Here is a 16,658-nt window from a genome sequence, read left to right as displayed (position 1 = left end):
GCATCGCACTCGTCAGCTCGTCAAAAAAGCCGACGGGATATTTATCCGTTGGATTTTGTATTGTTGCAGAAAAATAAGCTCTGGGGCAAAAACTAAATGTGTATGGTTGTTTTAGATAATCGTCACAAATGGAAAAACAATGTTTAAGCGTGAATGCAATCACCAGAAGAAGAAAACAATAAAAAAAAAAAACTTTAGACTATAAACAAACCACCGGAAGTTTCAGCTTCCTTTAGTTTTATTTGACTAACTCGTGTGTGATTCTATTTGTGAGGTGGGAAATGTTTTTCATCCGAAAGCCTCCTCGTCGAGTGTACAGTTCGGTGTGTGTGTGTGTGTGTGTGTGTGTGCCTTGCAAGGTTCATCCACTCAAGGACTTTTCTGACGTCAGTTTCTCTCTTCTTGCATTTTATCAGACGTTTTTTTCAGTTAAACAAAAAGTAAACCAGCCAACATATTTCACCAGGAAACTAAATGAACATGTAAAGGACAATATATAATGCATAAAAGCGGAGTATTCCCATTTAAACAATAAAGGAAGCCAATCCAGTTGAGATGCAGAACTTCAATGTTATTCATTTAACTTTTTAAAAACTCTTCTGTATTATTCAGCTAATCTCCAGGTTGAGCTATGTGTGCATCTGATGTCCTCAAACATTAGAAAACAACCCACTCGGTGCTTGTTCTCGATTCATCCATCCCACTTCTGTCTCTTTCGCTCCACTTTGTTCCTGCATTTCTGCCGACTGACCTAAACCCTGTTTCCATGGAGATCTCAGGGCTACACCGACGTGAAAGATCGGAGGAGAGGACGAGCAAAAGGAGAGACTTGAGTGAAAGAAAGTGTGGTGTGAGGAGGACATGAATGAAGTTTACCTCTGTAGATGCAGTCTTTGCATTTGACTGCATCGTAGAAACATATTGCATCTTTACGCATGAACGCACCGGGACTCTGATGACGCGTCTCCTCTACTTCTCTTTGCAGACTCCACAGTCCTTGTTGCTGATGTCTCTGCGTCCACATCTCTTTTAAAGCCTTTTGAGCACCAGGTCTCTCTTGTCAGGCAACGCAACTTATCAACCACATTGCATCCAGCAAAACATTTATTTTCGAGCAAAACACTGAACTATGACTTACTTTTCGATGAAACGATAGTCCACACGGCCGTGTTTGGTGTCTTCCGTCGGCTGACGTGAAACGGGAGGCATTCGAGGTTCAGCAAGAAAGTTAGGGTCACAAAAATGTGGTACTTGACTCATTTTGAGTGGCTAAAAGGGCCGTCAGTCTCATTTGGATAGCTTTAGACGGCTCCCAGAGGCTCTCACGGTTAAAAAGGAGGTGTCTTAGACTCAAATCTGACTTTGTACGTTATGATCCATAAGGAAATATTGTATGTCAATTTTTTTTTATTTTACACATATACGAGCAATCTCACAAGGGTCTCTGTATTGTACCGCGTTACATTATTCAAATAGCCCTTGTGGTTGAGGAGATAACCCAGTTTTAGTATGGGTATGAACACCTTCCAATTTTCGCGAAAAAACGCGCGGATGTTAAATATGGAAATGTTCCTCAGTTTTCTTTTCCATTGATGTGCAAAATGCATCATAAATTAGAAAGAAAAGCAGTTTTTGGATGGAAGTGCGTTTCTGGGCACCAGAGACAAAGTCCTGACCAAGACCGCCGTGCATTGAAGGACATCGAGGGGTTGAGACCCGAGTCCAGACCGAGACCACGACCACTGGCGATAACAAGTGGAACATGCAAACCGGAGACGTTCCTCAAATTGATCTGAAAGATCCAGATTCCCATAAAAAAATTTAAAAAAAAAAAAAAACGGAGAAGTTTCATCCAGGCAAGGAAGAAAATTTGAAAATAAAAAAGCCAACCACGAATGTCTCAAAAACGTAACAATAATAGCTGATAATAAAGCAAATATAAGAATTATATCGCAACATTTTGTCTGTAGAGATGACGGATGCATGAAGACAGTGGAATTACGATGCTTTCACTTTTCACCCAAAAGGTGGTTCTTTTTATTTGTCATAATTTGTGAAATGTTTGGGGTGTCGGGTCTTCGGGAGTTTGATCATTTTAAAAGGTTCAAAACCACAGATTTGACACATGAAGTTCAGCTCATGGAGTCCCACTCACTCTGTAAAACCAGTTATAAAACCTAAACTAAAGTCTGGGATCAGGAGTACTTTGGTTCAGGTTCAACTTGGGATGTGGAGTTTGCTAAATGTGGGCGTTTAGGCCGAAGTGCCCTTTTGAGTCATCCTTTGAAAACACAAACGCACCTCTGGGGGCCGTTAGCTGCCGTCCTCTTCTAGCTCCGGCTCCACCGCACCGTTCAGTCCATAACGAGCACGATCCATCAGCTCCGTTCACGTTGTAATTCTTCAGCTCGGTCTTAACTCTCGACCTGAATCCGAGCCGTAATCCCAAAGCAGCCTCTTAACGGAGTGACGACCAACAAACTCCTCACTTGAAGGGATTTCCCTCATCTCGTTACACAGGAAAAGAGATAAACCCCCGAACGCTGCAACGCGATCCACCGGTCCTGTCGCCTCCGACGGTTTCATGACGTGGACGTTTTAATTGGTGTCAGAAAGGAGTTGACACGCAGTTTACTGGAATGCTTTAATGAAAGGGTTCATTGTAACGGGGGAAGATGTATTGTTATATTTTTATGGAAATTACACCCTCGCATGAAGAGGTTTTTTTTTACCTGCATCAATATGACGCCACGATTCAATTCATTTTATTTTTTTGAGCCCAAAATCACAAATTTGCCTCAGAAGGCTTTTACAGTCTGTACAGAAACATTAAAGTCAATTAAAACTAAATATGTGTTTGATAGGTACCTTATTTAGAATTTGTTTTATATTAATTTACCGATGTTTAGTACGAATTAATAGCAATTTTAAAAAGTAGCGAAAATAAAGTAACAGTGGAAAGGAGACCGCTGTTGGTGTCCTGTGTGAAACCAAAATATTGGGTTATTAGAAGTTGCGTAACTTACTTAATTTACAAATTACTTAACTCAGTAATAAACACACTTATCTTAACTCAAACCACGATCTTTTCTGGATTCTGACCACGTAGATTTTGCCTTTACTTAAAATAGTTTATTATTGTAAAGCGTTACCCGCTTCAGGCTTTTCTCTGTTCTATTGTTACTGCATTTTGTATTTTTCAACAAGTAAACATTAATCAAAGAACAATCAATTTCTTAATTGTTAATGAAAAACAATTATTTGAGCAATCCTACAAACCAAACGCGTCTCTTCTCTGACGCAATAATCACAAACGCTATGCTTTATACGTTTATTTACAACAACATTTGCGTTTTTATTGCGTTGCAGTTTACAGGGATTTATATCTTTGGAGGTGGCCAAAATAAAAGAAAAAAACCCTGATTATTATTACAAATATTCCCATATTTCTCCGGGACTGAAAGCCTTTTAAACTTTGCAGCCACGTTGTGCGAATGCTTTGTACGAGTGAACAGTGTGAAGTTACATTTCTGTTTGAATTCATTCACTTTGTGTACGTTTCAACGTGTGTGTGATGGAATTTTTTTTTTTTTGTGCTGCAGAGTTTTCCCTCAGGATCTAACCTTTATCAGATTAGCTTCTCCTGCTAATGCTATTTGGAAAGAGGACTCTAGTTTCAGAGAGGTATGCATTATTGTGTGTGTGTGTGTGTGTGTGTGTGTCTGCATGTTTATCATACCACTAATTGTTTATGGCAGTTGCTTTCTCTGGCGCAATAAACTAAAGCTTTTAAATCTATTTGCTGCAGTTAATGCAATCAGCCAGGGTTACCCAGAGTGACTGAAAGACGCCCGGGGCACTTCTGACCTCAGTGATGAAACTTCGGTCCTCTGAGTCACCGCGTGTGTGTGTGTGTGTGTGTGTGTGTGTGTGTGTGTGTGTGTGTGTGTGTGTGTGTGTGTGTGTGTGTGTGTGTGTGTGTGTGTGTGTGGCTCTGGTTTTCGTTATGCATGGACAGAAACAACGACCGGGACGGCCACACAGGGACGGCCTCTAGAGACATGTCATTGTAACGCGGTCGCACGCGTCGCTGAAACTGAAACATTGCATTCACGGCCGTCCTCAAGTCAACCTGAAACCCAGACCACGGGGTCAGGTGCCCGTTTGCTTTAAGAACCGATGAGTCGGGGTCAAACGGGCTCGGGTCTGATAGTCAGAATAGATGTCGGACCTCATGCAGCAACACTATTTGTGTTATTGATCTTACTTTTTTGACATCAGAGTCAGCGAAAGCTGTGTAAATGACCAGAAACACATGATGGAAGCCACCTGAGCTGTTTATTAGTCTGAGTAATGTCCCTATAATACCATATGAAGCTACACGCTACGGCTTCACACTCAGAATTGCTTTAAAGTAATTGAATATACAATTTATCAGGGAAAATCTTGAACAACAGGTTGAAAATTTGATAACATTGGTGAATGTTATATAGCATATATACTAATTTACTTTTTCCATAAACTTCTTAAAAACCAACAAAAGTTGACGTTGTCATATCGCTCTTGTGAAATATTTATCTTCGGGAAGCAAACACCTGGTGAGGTGAGAAGCAGAGAGAGAGAGAGAAATCACACCTGATCTTTTATTAATATCTGTGATTTTTGAACAAGCATTTGTGCTCAAAGACGCTTTCAGACTGACGTCAAGCTGCGAGTTACTCAGTAAACGGGACACAGCGGACGTTACGCTTAAGGTTTCCAAAATGTGCTGCGTTGGAGAGAAAGAGTCGACCTGTGAGGTCAAAAGTCCACTCCTGTCAGCTGGATGAGGACAGATAGCAGCTGCCGCTGACAGGAACAGGATTCACGTACGACGGTCCCATCGCCGAGCTCCGCCTCAACTTTTTTTATCTCCGCGCCATCGCTCCCTGTTTATTTCCTCCCTGCTCCCAGATCAGATTTCCTCAATTTCCTGCTGTGGATTGAGCTGGAAAGGATGCACATAAATAAAGTGGATGTCGCACGCAGTCGTCCGGGGGTTTGTGAGCGGGGCTGGACGCCGAGCTGCGAGCCGGAAGTGACCATATTTGGACAAGAGGGTGGAGCTAGAGGGGCGAGGCAAGGTGGCCTACCGTTAGCATATCAAAGCTAGTTAAACTGTGCTATTAATGCCCATTTCAGCAAGTGGAAAAACATGAACAGCCGACTCCTTAGAGTGTCTTTTTAGGACAAACAAGACATTCTTCTGTCCTGTTTGACAGATTTATGGTCTGTTTGACTCTAAATGACCATAATGTACTAAATGAACATCATGCTGTATTGAAGAAGACTTGAAACTAGAGATTGAGACATAAACTCATGTTTACAATGTTTACTGAGGGAATAAATCAAGAGAGAAGTAGAGTCATTTATATAGACTTCTATACAACCAGAGGAGTCGCCCAATGGTGGTCAGGAGAGAGAATGCAGCTTAACACATGAAGCATAGGCCTCTATACAACCAGAGGAGTCGCCCCCTGGTGGTCAGAAGAGAGATGTAAGCTTTAACACATGAAGCATAGACTTCTATACAACCAGAGGAGTCACCCCCTAGTGGTCAGGAGAGAGAATGCAGGTTTTAGACACTAGCATTGGCTTCACTTATCTCCACATACCTCCAAACTGTGGACTGACCTTATTAAACCATAATGTGGTGGGTTTTTTCTTCTTCTAGGACATTAAAAATGATTAATTCGTTAAAATATCTGCCCGAAAATGTGACACGTGGCTTTAACTTTGACGGAGACGTGCTAACTGATTACTTCTTCCGACGAGTAATTAGTAAAGTTACTGATGACAGTTTTCAAATAAGTTTGATGCTCACACACCCTTGGTGCTCTTTATTTTTTTATCTGCTATTTCAGGGATGTTCTGACCCGGATCACGTTGCGTCTCTCCCCTCCGTGACTCATTTGTTTTCTCTCGCCGCTTGTCCGACTCCCTCCCCTCCTCTTCCACTCATCACTGGCTCCTTCCCTTCACCTCACCTTTCCTTCCTTGCCTCTCAAGGTCCACAAATCACCAGCCCGCCTCCCCTTCCCCTTCAACAGTGGCGCTGCGACACTACGATGAGGCTATATTGGGCCGATCGCATCCAGAGACTGCGTATCGTGCTCTTCTCACACAACAGGGAGAGAGAGAGAGAAAAGACGCTCTATAATTACTTTGATTCACCCGCCGCTGAGTTGCTCTCCGTGGATGCTGGGAGAGTGGATGACCTTCCAGTGGTACATTTACTGAAAGTTAATGACTGACAAATGATCCTTAAAGAGGCCAATCGCTTTAAAAAAAAAAAAAAAAAAAAAAAAAAAAAAACATAGGATGGGAATGGAAAGAAAGATGACATTTCTTTAAAAGCTTCCTCTACAATCTGTTCTTTCCCATGATTGTTTTTCCCATCTGGATAAATTCTCATGACGACTTGGTTTCTGGACAAAAGTGGAAATGTTCACCATCTGGGTGCTTACAGACCATGTGAGGATGCAGTGACGTGGTGTGTTTATGTATCATAGTAACATAGTGTTCTTTGTCTGTCGGCCAAGTGCTCTCCCCCGTACCTTTACCTCCGCTGGTGCTGGCGAGGTGCGCCGCACTTCTTCTTGACCATCTGCCATGACTCGGGCCACCCTGAGACAATAACAAGCTGGTCGGGGGAGGGGGCGGAGGGGGCATGTGGGCGGATAGTGCTAATAATTATAGCCGAACACCTCAAGCTGATGCACAATGAAAGCTGGGGGATTTATAATTCCTCTTTCAGTTTCTAATTGAAGGGTTGTTATAAATAGCTCGCCGCTAAATTCAAAAGCGTACGGCACAAGTCTGGAGACATTTCATATTTTTATTAATGTCAATGAATCCCATGAAAAGAAATAAATGCTGCTAATTCATATTGTCTGCGTAGCCAAGGCCCGATATAGCTTGTTCCTCTGTGGCATGGAGCTCCATTGTGGTTGAGTGACATGCTGCTTTATTGCGATGAACGTGGGCACTGTAGTTTATTTCTTTTTGATTCCACACGCCCCGTCATGGCTTTGTGGAGATACAAATAACCTTCAGACTGTCGGGGTCGTTTAGCAGAGATACTGTTAAGGGGGAAGAGAGTCGAACATGCGTGAAGAGACTCGTTGGACTCAGGAATTCATTTCCACCGCGGTAGCAACCGGGGATACTGCTGGCCGTTTGGGGGCCTGAAGCCTAAATGCCCCTCATGTTTGAAACTGATCTTCCTTAAACCGAAAAAAATATATTGTCATTATCAATGTTAGCAGGCGGCTACCTCTAATTAAGTGAAGCCAATGCTGAAGCGCTTTAAACCTGCTCTCTAATAACCACCAGTTTAACACATGAAGTCTATGCTTCATGTGTTAAAGCTGCATTCTCTCTCCTGACCACCAGGGGGCGACTCCTCTGGTTGTATAGAAGTCTATGCTTCTTGTGTTAAAGCTGCATTCTCTCTACTGACCACCAGGGGGGCGACTCCTCTGGTTGTATAGAAGTCTATATAAATGACTACTTCTCTTGATGTATTCCCTCAGTAAACATTGTAAACATGAGTTTATGTCTCAATCTCTAGTTTCAAGTCTTCTTCAGTACAGCATGATGTTCATTTAGTAAATTATGGTCTTTTTTTTTTTTTACTAGAACTCTACATTTGAGACCAGTTTTTGAAATCCAACTGAAATCTCATTTAGTCGTCCCTCTTTGTAGTCATAACTGATGTCAGCGTGTTTTTGTATTGCTAATATTTCTTTATTTCTGAGTGGAGAAGGTCGTCTGTGTTTGAGCTGTTGAAGTAATGCAAAAATGGATTAAGATTACATTTTTCACAAGAGCAGTGATTTCTGTAGCAGATGCAGCTGACAAAAATAATGCAATTTTATTTCCGTTGAAGAACAGATGGGCATCGTTTATTTTGGTCTTTTCATGGGATTACAGCACCACTCTCCTTTCATTTATAGTTTCCTCTTTCTAGTTTTTTATGATAACTACAACTATGGTGTATTTGGTTTACATTTTAGTTCAGTTTAACACTTGAAAGATATTCTGGAATAATAAGTTTAGAAATATTCCTACGTGCTCCCTGATTATTACTCATTTATTTTTTAAACAATGAGGGAATTTTAAATGACTTCAGATCTGCTGCACAGCAGAAAAGAATAGTGCAGCACAGCAGTGACGGTTCTCGCTGCCCGCTGCTTGGCAAGGCAATGCCATCCCAGAATGCACTGTGGCGTCCGTTATGTAAGAGGCTGTTCTGGTCTATTCTTAGCTCCACCTCACTGAGAAGTAACAGTGCCGGTTGCCCGAGAGTCAAAAGCGCAGAGATCTGATGAGTCGTCGGCGAGGTGAGAACCGGCGCAGTGGGCTCTTCTGCCATCAGGCGCTCACGCCGGGACGCTGGCAGGATGGCATGCCCATTTATGGTGTTCGCAGGAAGTGGAGGTGTATGGGTGGTTGTGCGAAGGATGGGAGGATTTATAAATGTCATAGTACAGCAGGAAAAAGGATATATGAATAGAACGGTTTTTAAAAAAATCCTAAAATAGGACACGTCAACACTCTTTTCACGGCTTTCACAGACGACCAAAAACAAAGACGCCATCTTTACATCCAGCCTCCTCTTTTTTTTTAATTCCCATCTGTCGTGTGCAGCCATTGTGTCACCAGTGCTGTTGATCCCCAAGTCGCCCAACTGTCCAGCATTTGTTTTCTTAATGGATGCCCAATCCTATTATGATTATTTCCTGGAAAGCCCCGCAGAGACGTAGGGGTTCGTATGGCAAACATGTGTCGATGGGATTGTGGCTGTTCGGGACACTCCGATCATGTCCAGTCATTTGTTGCAGGAATTTGGGGTTTTCACAAACCTTGGTGGGAGTAAAAACTACAAGTTGTGTTCTTGACGGTTTGGAGAAAGCTTTAAAACAGCATTGAGATAATTATGTTGGGAAACATACAGTTAAAGCTGCGCTTATAGTTTTATATTAAAGCCACCAGAGGACTTTCAGCATCCCTGTGGACAAACGCGGTAGTGTTTCCAGGCACCAGACTCCCTTGACAACACTTCTGACAGTCTTCCCCGCTCAGTCCTTAGTTAAGCTGTTCACAGGAACTTTCACAATGGATGAAAAGACTGATGTGAAAGGGGCCACATATTAAAAAGGGACAGTTCAGATGTGTTGGGGTCGTATGAGGTAATTGTACATAGTGTGGGGAACTGAATGAGAAACTCATCTTTGCTCTCTTTTCAAAGCCACAAGGCTCAGTTAACAAAAACTCAGTTGATACGTCTCATTTTCAGTTCCAAAAAAAGTGTGATAAAAGAGTGAATAGACTTACATTCATCAGGTTGTTAAGGTAAACACGTTCTCCTTTCACAACAAAAGGTGACGATGTATTCACAGCCCAAACAGACAGATATCACAGCTTCAAAGTCTACAATTAAAAACCGTCACGGGCCGATTCTAGAGTAAATTATTTAGAATGTTCTGTGTAAAAAGAAAGAAAAATAAGCTTTGAAAAAGCATTCAGATCTTTACGTTATAAATGTTCACAATATCGACTATAATTGGGATATTCCTGTCATCAAAGTAACTGGAAAAAAAAGAAATTGTTTCTTGCGCTGACATTTTCTATTGAATTATCATTTTAAATATTAAAGAGTGTCGGTGACTCAGCTGCAGTAAACTCACTTCCATATAAACCTCAATCATCTTTGAAGTGGGGAAAAGGCAGCGCTTCCTAAATGCCACATCAAGGACTACTGACGGAGAAATTCTTTTTAGTAAGCAAGAGATAATTTTTAATGGAAACCACGCGAAAAGTGTTTCCAACAGTGCAGGCCAGAGTTTATTAAATGCATTTATTCCAATTTGTTTTACCTTAAGTCTATTGTAATTCTGTGTGTACGGAGGACCTAGCAAAATACTTTTTTCATTGTACGGAGTAACTGTCTGTTATCTGTGCATCTGACAATAAAGGGGGGAGAATCTGTTGGACCGGTTCCCTTTGGGTGCCTCTCACACTCTTTAAATGGCACTGAGGTAAACTCCGCCAGAGGAGTCGAGTCTTTCTGTATGTTTCTGCCCGTCTTCAACATTAGAGAAAAGTGGTCACAATTGTTTGAGATTTAATGGGCGGGAGCGTTCCCATTCGCTGAGTCCCTTTGACATTTGAAGACGCCTCTGATTCAGAGCAACCCCGTTGTTATTTTTGATTGTTGCGGGCGTGAAAAAAAAAAATGGATTACGTTGAGGTTTGAATCACGTGAATCGACTGAAGGATGGAGAACGGGTTCCAGAGGCCGAGGTTTGCCTTTTTCCATGTGGCACCAGACCACCATATTGTCCAATAATCAGAATAAACACAATAAGAATGAAGAGAATATCTAGTCATATATAGATAGTCATAAAAGCATTCAAATATCTAGTATGAGTTAATGGCTGTAGACGAGTTGGTTCTGCTGTAGCACATCACAAATTATCACGCCGGCTGCGAGGACGAAACATTTCTCAGATTTTTCCATTTTTGTTGCAAAAACCTGTGAAGTTACCATGCAAACCAGTCCCAGTCACGTTGGGGTTTCCTTTCATCTGAAGCGTATTGAAAGTGAAATGTCATAATAACGTCGCCGCTGACCTTTGAGAGAGAGAGAGAACACAAAGGGCGATGCACAGATTAAAAGATTACCGTTAAAAGGTTTCGACGATCTCAGAACCACGCGGCCAACGTCCCCGCTCTGCCGCCTTGCACATTAAAGTGGCCATAATCAATATTTTGTCATGGGAACAATTGATTAAATATTGCAACGCGAGCTGAACTCTTGTCAGCGATAACTAGCGAGTGTTCGTTCGGAGAGAGCGCTTTGCCTCGGCGCCGCCAGCACACTTTCAGGGGACGAAGAGAAAAAGCCTGTAGGAATCCATTGTGCGCCGCAAACGGCACAAAGACGCAGTCGGAGACGAGCTGGTGAACGCGGTGGAGACCGACAGCAGAGCGAAGAGAGACGTGCGTTCATCAGGTGGACGCCGACAACGACGCCCAATGAATACACGCTGCTCCGATACTGCTGGATATGTGAACGGCCACCTTCACGGTGAATTTAAGAAAGACTGCATCTGCATCGGATGAGGGAAATACGCCCGTGGAGAAAAAAAAAAACGAGTTTTTAAAAAACCTTTTGGGAGCCACAAATGGGGTTGAGCTCTTCCCAAGTCCTTTCCATCAATATCTGTCAGGTGGTGATTTAAGGGAGGACTCAAACGACGAAGCAACAGTTTAAAGTAAATGTATTGTCCAAAACAAAACTCAGGTCACACTACCTCAAAACTGAGGTTGACAGACATAAAAAAAAAGAGGCTTCAAAAACACAAACTTAACACAGAGCGGTTGACAGACTACTCACCGGGACAGAGGAACGGCCAGAGGACGCACAGTACAAGGGGACAGGAGACAAACAGGGTTTAAATACAAGAGGAAGGTAACGAGGAACAGGTGGAAAACAATGAGGGCAGCACAGGTGAAGGGAATACACAATCAGGGAACAGGGCAGTGAGACAATCACGGACAATCACAGGGGCAGGAAGTGCAGGAACACAGAGGACACACAAGACAAGGACTTCACAATAAAACAGGAACCCAGAACAACCCAACATCACAACAATATCAAAGCCACTGATGTGACATAGCAAAGTAAACGGCACATCCTGGCCTTACAGGAGCATATAAGTCCATTTGTCATGTTTATGACACTATTCCACAATAAATATTAGCATAAACCATAAATATGACCTGAAGAGACTCGAGAGTGACTTGAGAGAGCACCCAGAATTTTGCAAATATCAATTTCTATATTGATAGCATGAAGCTACTGAATCTACTAATGCCGCTAAATCCGCCGTCGAGCAAAATCTCGCCCAGTTACCAACCACAGTGCAACCGATTTACAGCAACAAAAAGTGAAATATGACTTACTTATTTTTGAAACAATATTTCACTTTGCTTGGTGTCTTTAGCCGCGTCTCCTTCCGCGAGGCGCGTTCAAAAACCACAAAAAAAGTTACGCCATTTTCAGTGTCAGCTGATCGGACACATGGCTCGAAATATTTGCACTAAATTCATTATTAAAAATACTTAACTTCGCTTAATCAAAGACACACGTTGCAGAGATACTCTTAACACATAGTGCTATGTTAGTATATTAAAACGAGCGTTCGGAAACATAATTAAAATAAAAAAATACTGGAATCCTGGAAGATTTCCCACTCTCATAAACCAATATACCAGTAACACATATATGAACTTCTTAACTAAGGGTGTTGTGTATATTATACCTTTTGAAATTATTCAAATAGCCCTTGTGGTTGAGGAGCTCATCAATATTTAGTATGGGATAAAAACCATTCGCAATTTTCGAAGTTTTAAGTACCTTTATTTTTGAGTTTGGTCAAGCAAAGAGCCTATGACTAAACATCTCTCTCTCTCTCTCTCTTTCTCTCTCTCTCTCTCTCCATCCAGACTTCAGTGACCAGCTAGTGGAGGTGGTCGGCCTAGAAGGGGCGATCGAGATGGGTCAGATCTACACCGGGCTGAAGAGTGCCGGACGCAGACTGGCTCAGTGTGCCAACGTCACCATCAGGTCAGAGCCTCCCTCCTCCTCCTCCTCCTCCTCCTCCTCCTCCTCCTCCTCCTCCTCCTCTTCTGATCTCTCTCTGCCCTCCATCTTTCCCCTCTGTCCACATGCCCTCCTCCTTCCTTTATCTTCCTCCCGGTCAGCCAACTGGAAGCGGCGCTTTCCGCAACCCGAATGCATCCATTCAACGCATGTATGATCAAAAATGCATTCCTCTTGAGTGTTTTTGAAGTCTAAAATCCCTGCAGCATCCAGCCAATAACATCAATTATGTATTTTATAAATGCATTCTTTACTAAATGAGTCAGACAATCACGGTATGAGAAATGTCTGCATACACTACGTACACACACTATAGTTCCAGAGTTTGGATTTGGTTCCAGGATGCTAATGATTAAAGATTTGAATATGATAAGTATTTGATTTGGATCTGCCACTTTTTTCTTTTCTTTTTTCTTTCTTTCTTTTCAAAGAAAGTGTTTTTTTTGTTCTCCAGAGAGCCGGCTACTGTACCGACAAAGTGACATGTACAAGTTGTTCTGCAAACTGTCCCGAATACCAGAATTAGAAGAGCATTCATCACGGCCATTCTCCCACGCTGGGTTTCTCCAGCCGGAGAGGCATGCATGAAAGTCCTAAACCAACTTTGAGTGTGTGTGTAGGTGTGTGTGTATGTGTGTGTGTGTGTGTGTGTGTGTGTGTGTGTGTGTGTGTGTGTGTGTGTGTGTGTGTGTGTGTGTGTGCATGTACAGTGGGTCTGTGAGTTTAAAGAGTGGGGGCCAGTCTGGGAATGGCTCTCATGGGAACAAAGGGTGCAGTGTTTGACCCTGTCCTGGGGCAGTGTGAACAGGCATCTCGTGCCTCAGAGGTGTGTGTGATCTGACCTTCACAACCTCCAACCCCACCCTGTCCTCCCCTCTCTCTCTCTCTCTCTCTCTCTCTCTCTCTCTCTCTCTGTCTCCTTGCCCTCCCCCCACCTCCCTCTGCTCTCTCCTCACAGGACGTCCCGCCGGCTGCCGATGCAGATCGACGGCGAGCCCTGGATGCAGCCGCCCTGCACGGTGAGCGGGTGAATGAGAATCATTGAGAGATTGTGCTCAGAGATGGATTCTCATGGGGCTCACAGCATGTGATCAAATTCAAAAAGAGCTTCCTCTGGTCCCAAGTATTTTGGTCCCAGAGACAAAGAGAACTTCGTCAATAGTGCAGTGTAGTTTTTGAGAGCTGCTGTTTTATAAAAATCTGGGTTGAGTGAATAAAAAACAAATACATGTCGTTGCTATTGACGGTAGCTTGTGCTGGACCAATCAGAGGCCTGCAGTGTTTTAACTCCACGTTATAGGAGCTACTCTGCTTGCTTGGAGGTACTACACTCAACTTTTGCAAAGGGAAAACCCCAAAAAATGATGTCATGTTGACCATGCGGTGGAAATGCACAGGGTTCTTACGCTCATGGAAAACCTGGAAAAGTCATGGAGTTTTAAAATGGTTATTTCCAGGCCTGGAAAAGTCCTTGAAAAAAATGTGTGATATTCATGTGTTCATGACGTTTATTTACACTGAGTTTGAAATAATGAATATGCTTTTAAAAGAAAGACTCAAAATATAAGCAGGCATACATACAGGCATCTAAATACATGTTGATTCTTTTAATCAAACTATTGTCTGATTCATTTGTGTCATTTAAGGTTCACTGTATGCTTTGTATTCTCATTGTTAGTTTAAATACTACATTTACTCACTTTTTACTGTTTACACCCAGATTTCACTAAATGTTTGTCATGGAAATTTGGTTTAAAGTCATGGAAAAGCATTGGTCAAAATGTGTATGAACCCTGAATGCAGCACTAGCCGGTGGCCGGCCTCTTGTTGCTGTAAGCCGGACCGAGATGAGATGTCACTCATCTTTTGTCCCGTCTGGACTCATGTCCTTCCTCCTCTGCACGCCCCCCCCGGCCTCAACCTCCAACGCACAATCACGGCATCAAAATATCACAGTCCGACTTCACTCTTCATAGAAAAAGGAGAAAAGTCGACTATCTATTCATCCTTGCGCCATTTCGAACGCTTCCCATCACAGTGGGCTTCACGGAGGCGGAGGATGGAACACCTTTTGTTCTGTTCTGTTATGTCTGCATTGTCCAAGGTCGCGGTGGTGGTGAAGGTCCAGGAAGTGATGACTATCAACCTGGTGAATTCGTCATGAAAATGTATTGAGTTCGCTTCGCTGCACAAACCTTGAGCTGCATCCTCACGCTGTCCTCATGTCTCCGATTCCCACAGATCCGGATCACGCACATGAACCAGGTGCCCATCCTGCTGGGCCCGCCTCAGAAGACGCCGTTCTTTTTCTTCAAGAAGCGCAACCGGAGCCGGGACTAGGACACATGCACACAAAACAACACATATATATATATATATATATATATATATATGCACACACACATGCCACACACACACACACACACACACACACACACATGCTGCCCACTGTATAGGCAGCTCCATCAGACGACTGGCACACACTGTTTTGGACTTTGAACCGAGGTCACGTCGTGGATGCCTACAGACAATCTTTTGCCCCGAAGGAACCGGCAGTGATGGCGTCCGAAAAATGAAAAGACTGTCAGTATACAGCACCGACCTATTCCTGTGTAACCACCGTCCTCTAGTCTGGGCCCCAAACCTCCGTCTCAGCCGTGGAAAGCGCTCGTGAGGAGAAGGAGGCGGGTTGTCCGACGAGAAAAAGAGAGCTCCAACGCACTACAGAGAGAAAGAGAAGGAGGGTTAAAAAACTAAAAAAGCGAGAGCGCTCTGGCAGTAATCGTGGTTGTTTACAAGGCCGGTGAGTAACTAGAGAGTGAGATCCGCCTCTTCGTTAAAACAGCTGCATGAATAATGAAGCGGCGGTTGCTTGTAAGCAGGAGCTCCGGGGGCCTCCCCGCAGACCGGCAGCACGGCAGAGGAAACGCCTCATCCATTATTGACTTATTTTGTTTGTGGGTCGACGGCAGTGGGGCGTAACAGTGGCCTGGAATGGGTTTAACATGCAGGGATTTTATTTGTATTTTTTTTTTGGGCCCCTGAGCATCACTGGCCCACAAAAAGCAGATCCTTTAAACCGTATTTAGAGAGCGTGGAGATGATCTGGCGGTAGACTTCGGACATCATATCTATCGTATACATTGAGTCTAGAGAGAAAGGAGAGATTGGAGTTTTCTTTACTTTACTACAAGGAACTTTTCACTCGGTCGTGATGCCGACGCCGCTGTATGACCCACATCAGCAAAAGAAGACCGTCCGCCAGAGGACCGGCTATTTCCATGCCGTTATTCTTAATGCCTGTCATCGGGTCCAAAATCCTCGCCACATCAGACCAAAACGATGCACCAGAAATTCTTTCGGCTCAGATTCCAGGGGCCCAGACCCAAATCCGGCTCCGGCTCAGCTTCACTCAGCGCCGACACCTCGGTGCTGGAGGCCCGGGCCGCTGGGAGGGGAAGGGAGGCTCGAAAAGTTCCTTGTAGTACGTTTCGGAAACTAATCTCGTCGGACGCCCTCGTACCGGCGGGTTTTAGTTGTCCGGGCTCTACGGCGCCTCCCAGGCGGACGGTAAACAGAACCACGCCGCGTCCGTCCGCGGTGTCCGCACCTGTCCGTGTCCGCAGCATAACCGAGGATCGACACGACCGTCCAACAGCTCCTGTGCGCCGGCTGCCATCGGACACTTCTACTGGGTCAAGGATTGAAATACATCCGCTCAAGGGTACAGCAGCACGGCCCCGCCGGGGGGTTATTTACCAGAGCATTGACAGGGGGACTAAATTTATCCCTCTATTCCAGTGAAACCCGACGCCTAATTACTGTGTCAAACATCAACGCACAATGTCAAGTGTGCTGTCAGAGCGCACGTCCCCGAGCCGGGCCCCTGCTTCAATGCATTCATGGTTTGTTCATCGACACCAAATAAAGATGTGATGGAGGACGG

The 16,658-nt window shown here is 43.8% G+C and overlaps 1 protein-coding gene across 1 annotated transcript in view; it reads left to right on the top strand.

The window, feature by feature from the left end:
* dgkg (diacylglycerol kinase, gamma) overlaps positions 1 to 15,073 on the top strand; it is a gene marked incomplete at its 5' end in the record, with an annotated part of 74,288 nt that extends 59,215 nt beyond the window's left edge. Inside the window, 3 exons of the mRNA XM_079231180.1 lie at positions 12,556 to 12,676; positions 13,671 to 13,731; positions 14,954 to 15,073. Of these exons, the coding sequence (XP_079087306.1) occupies positions 12,556 to 12,676; positions 13,671 to 13,731; positions 14,954 to 15,052 (281 nt within the window). The 3' untranslated portion in view covers positions 15,053 to 15,073. The remainder of the gene's footprint in view (positions 1 to 12,555; positions 12,677 to 13,670; positions 13,732 to 14,953) is intronic.
* Between the last annotated feature and the right edge of the window lie 1,585 nt (positions 15,074 to 16,658).

This window comes from Taurulus bubalis (genome assembly GCF_910589615.1).
Source record: "Taurulus bubalis genome assembly, chromosome: 15".
Lineage (NCBI taxonomy): Eukaryota > Metazoa > Chordata > Actinopteri > Perciformes > Cottidae > Taurulus > Taurulus bubalis.
The sequence above is the reverse complement of the archived record's forward strand: the minus strand, read 5'-3'. Positions and strand labels throughout refer to the sequence as shown.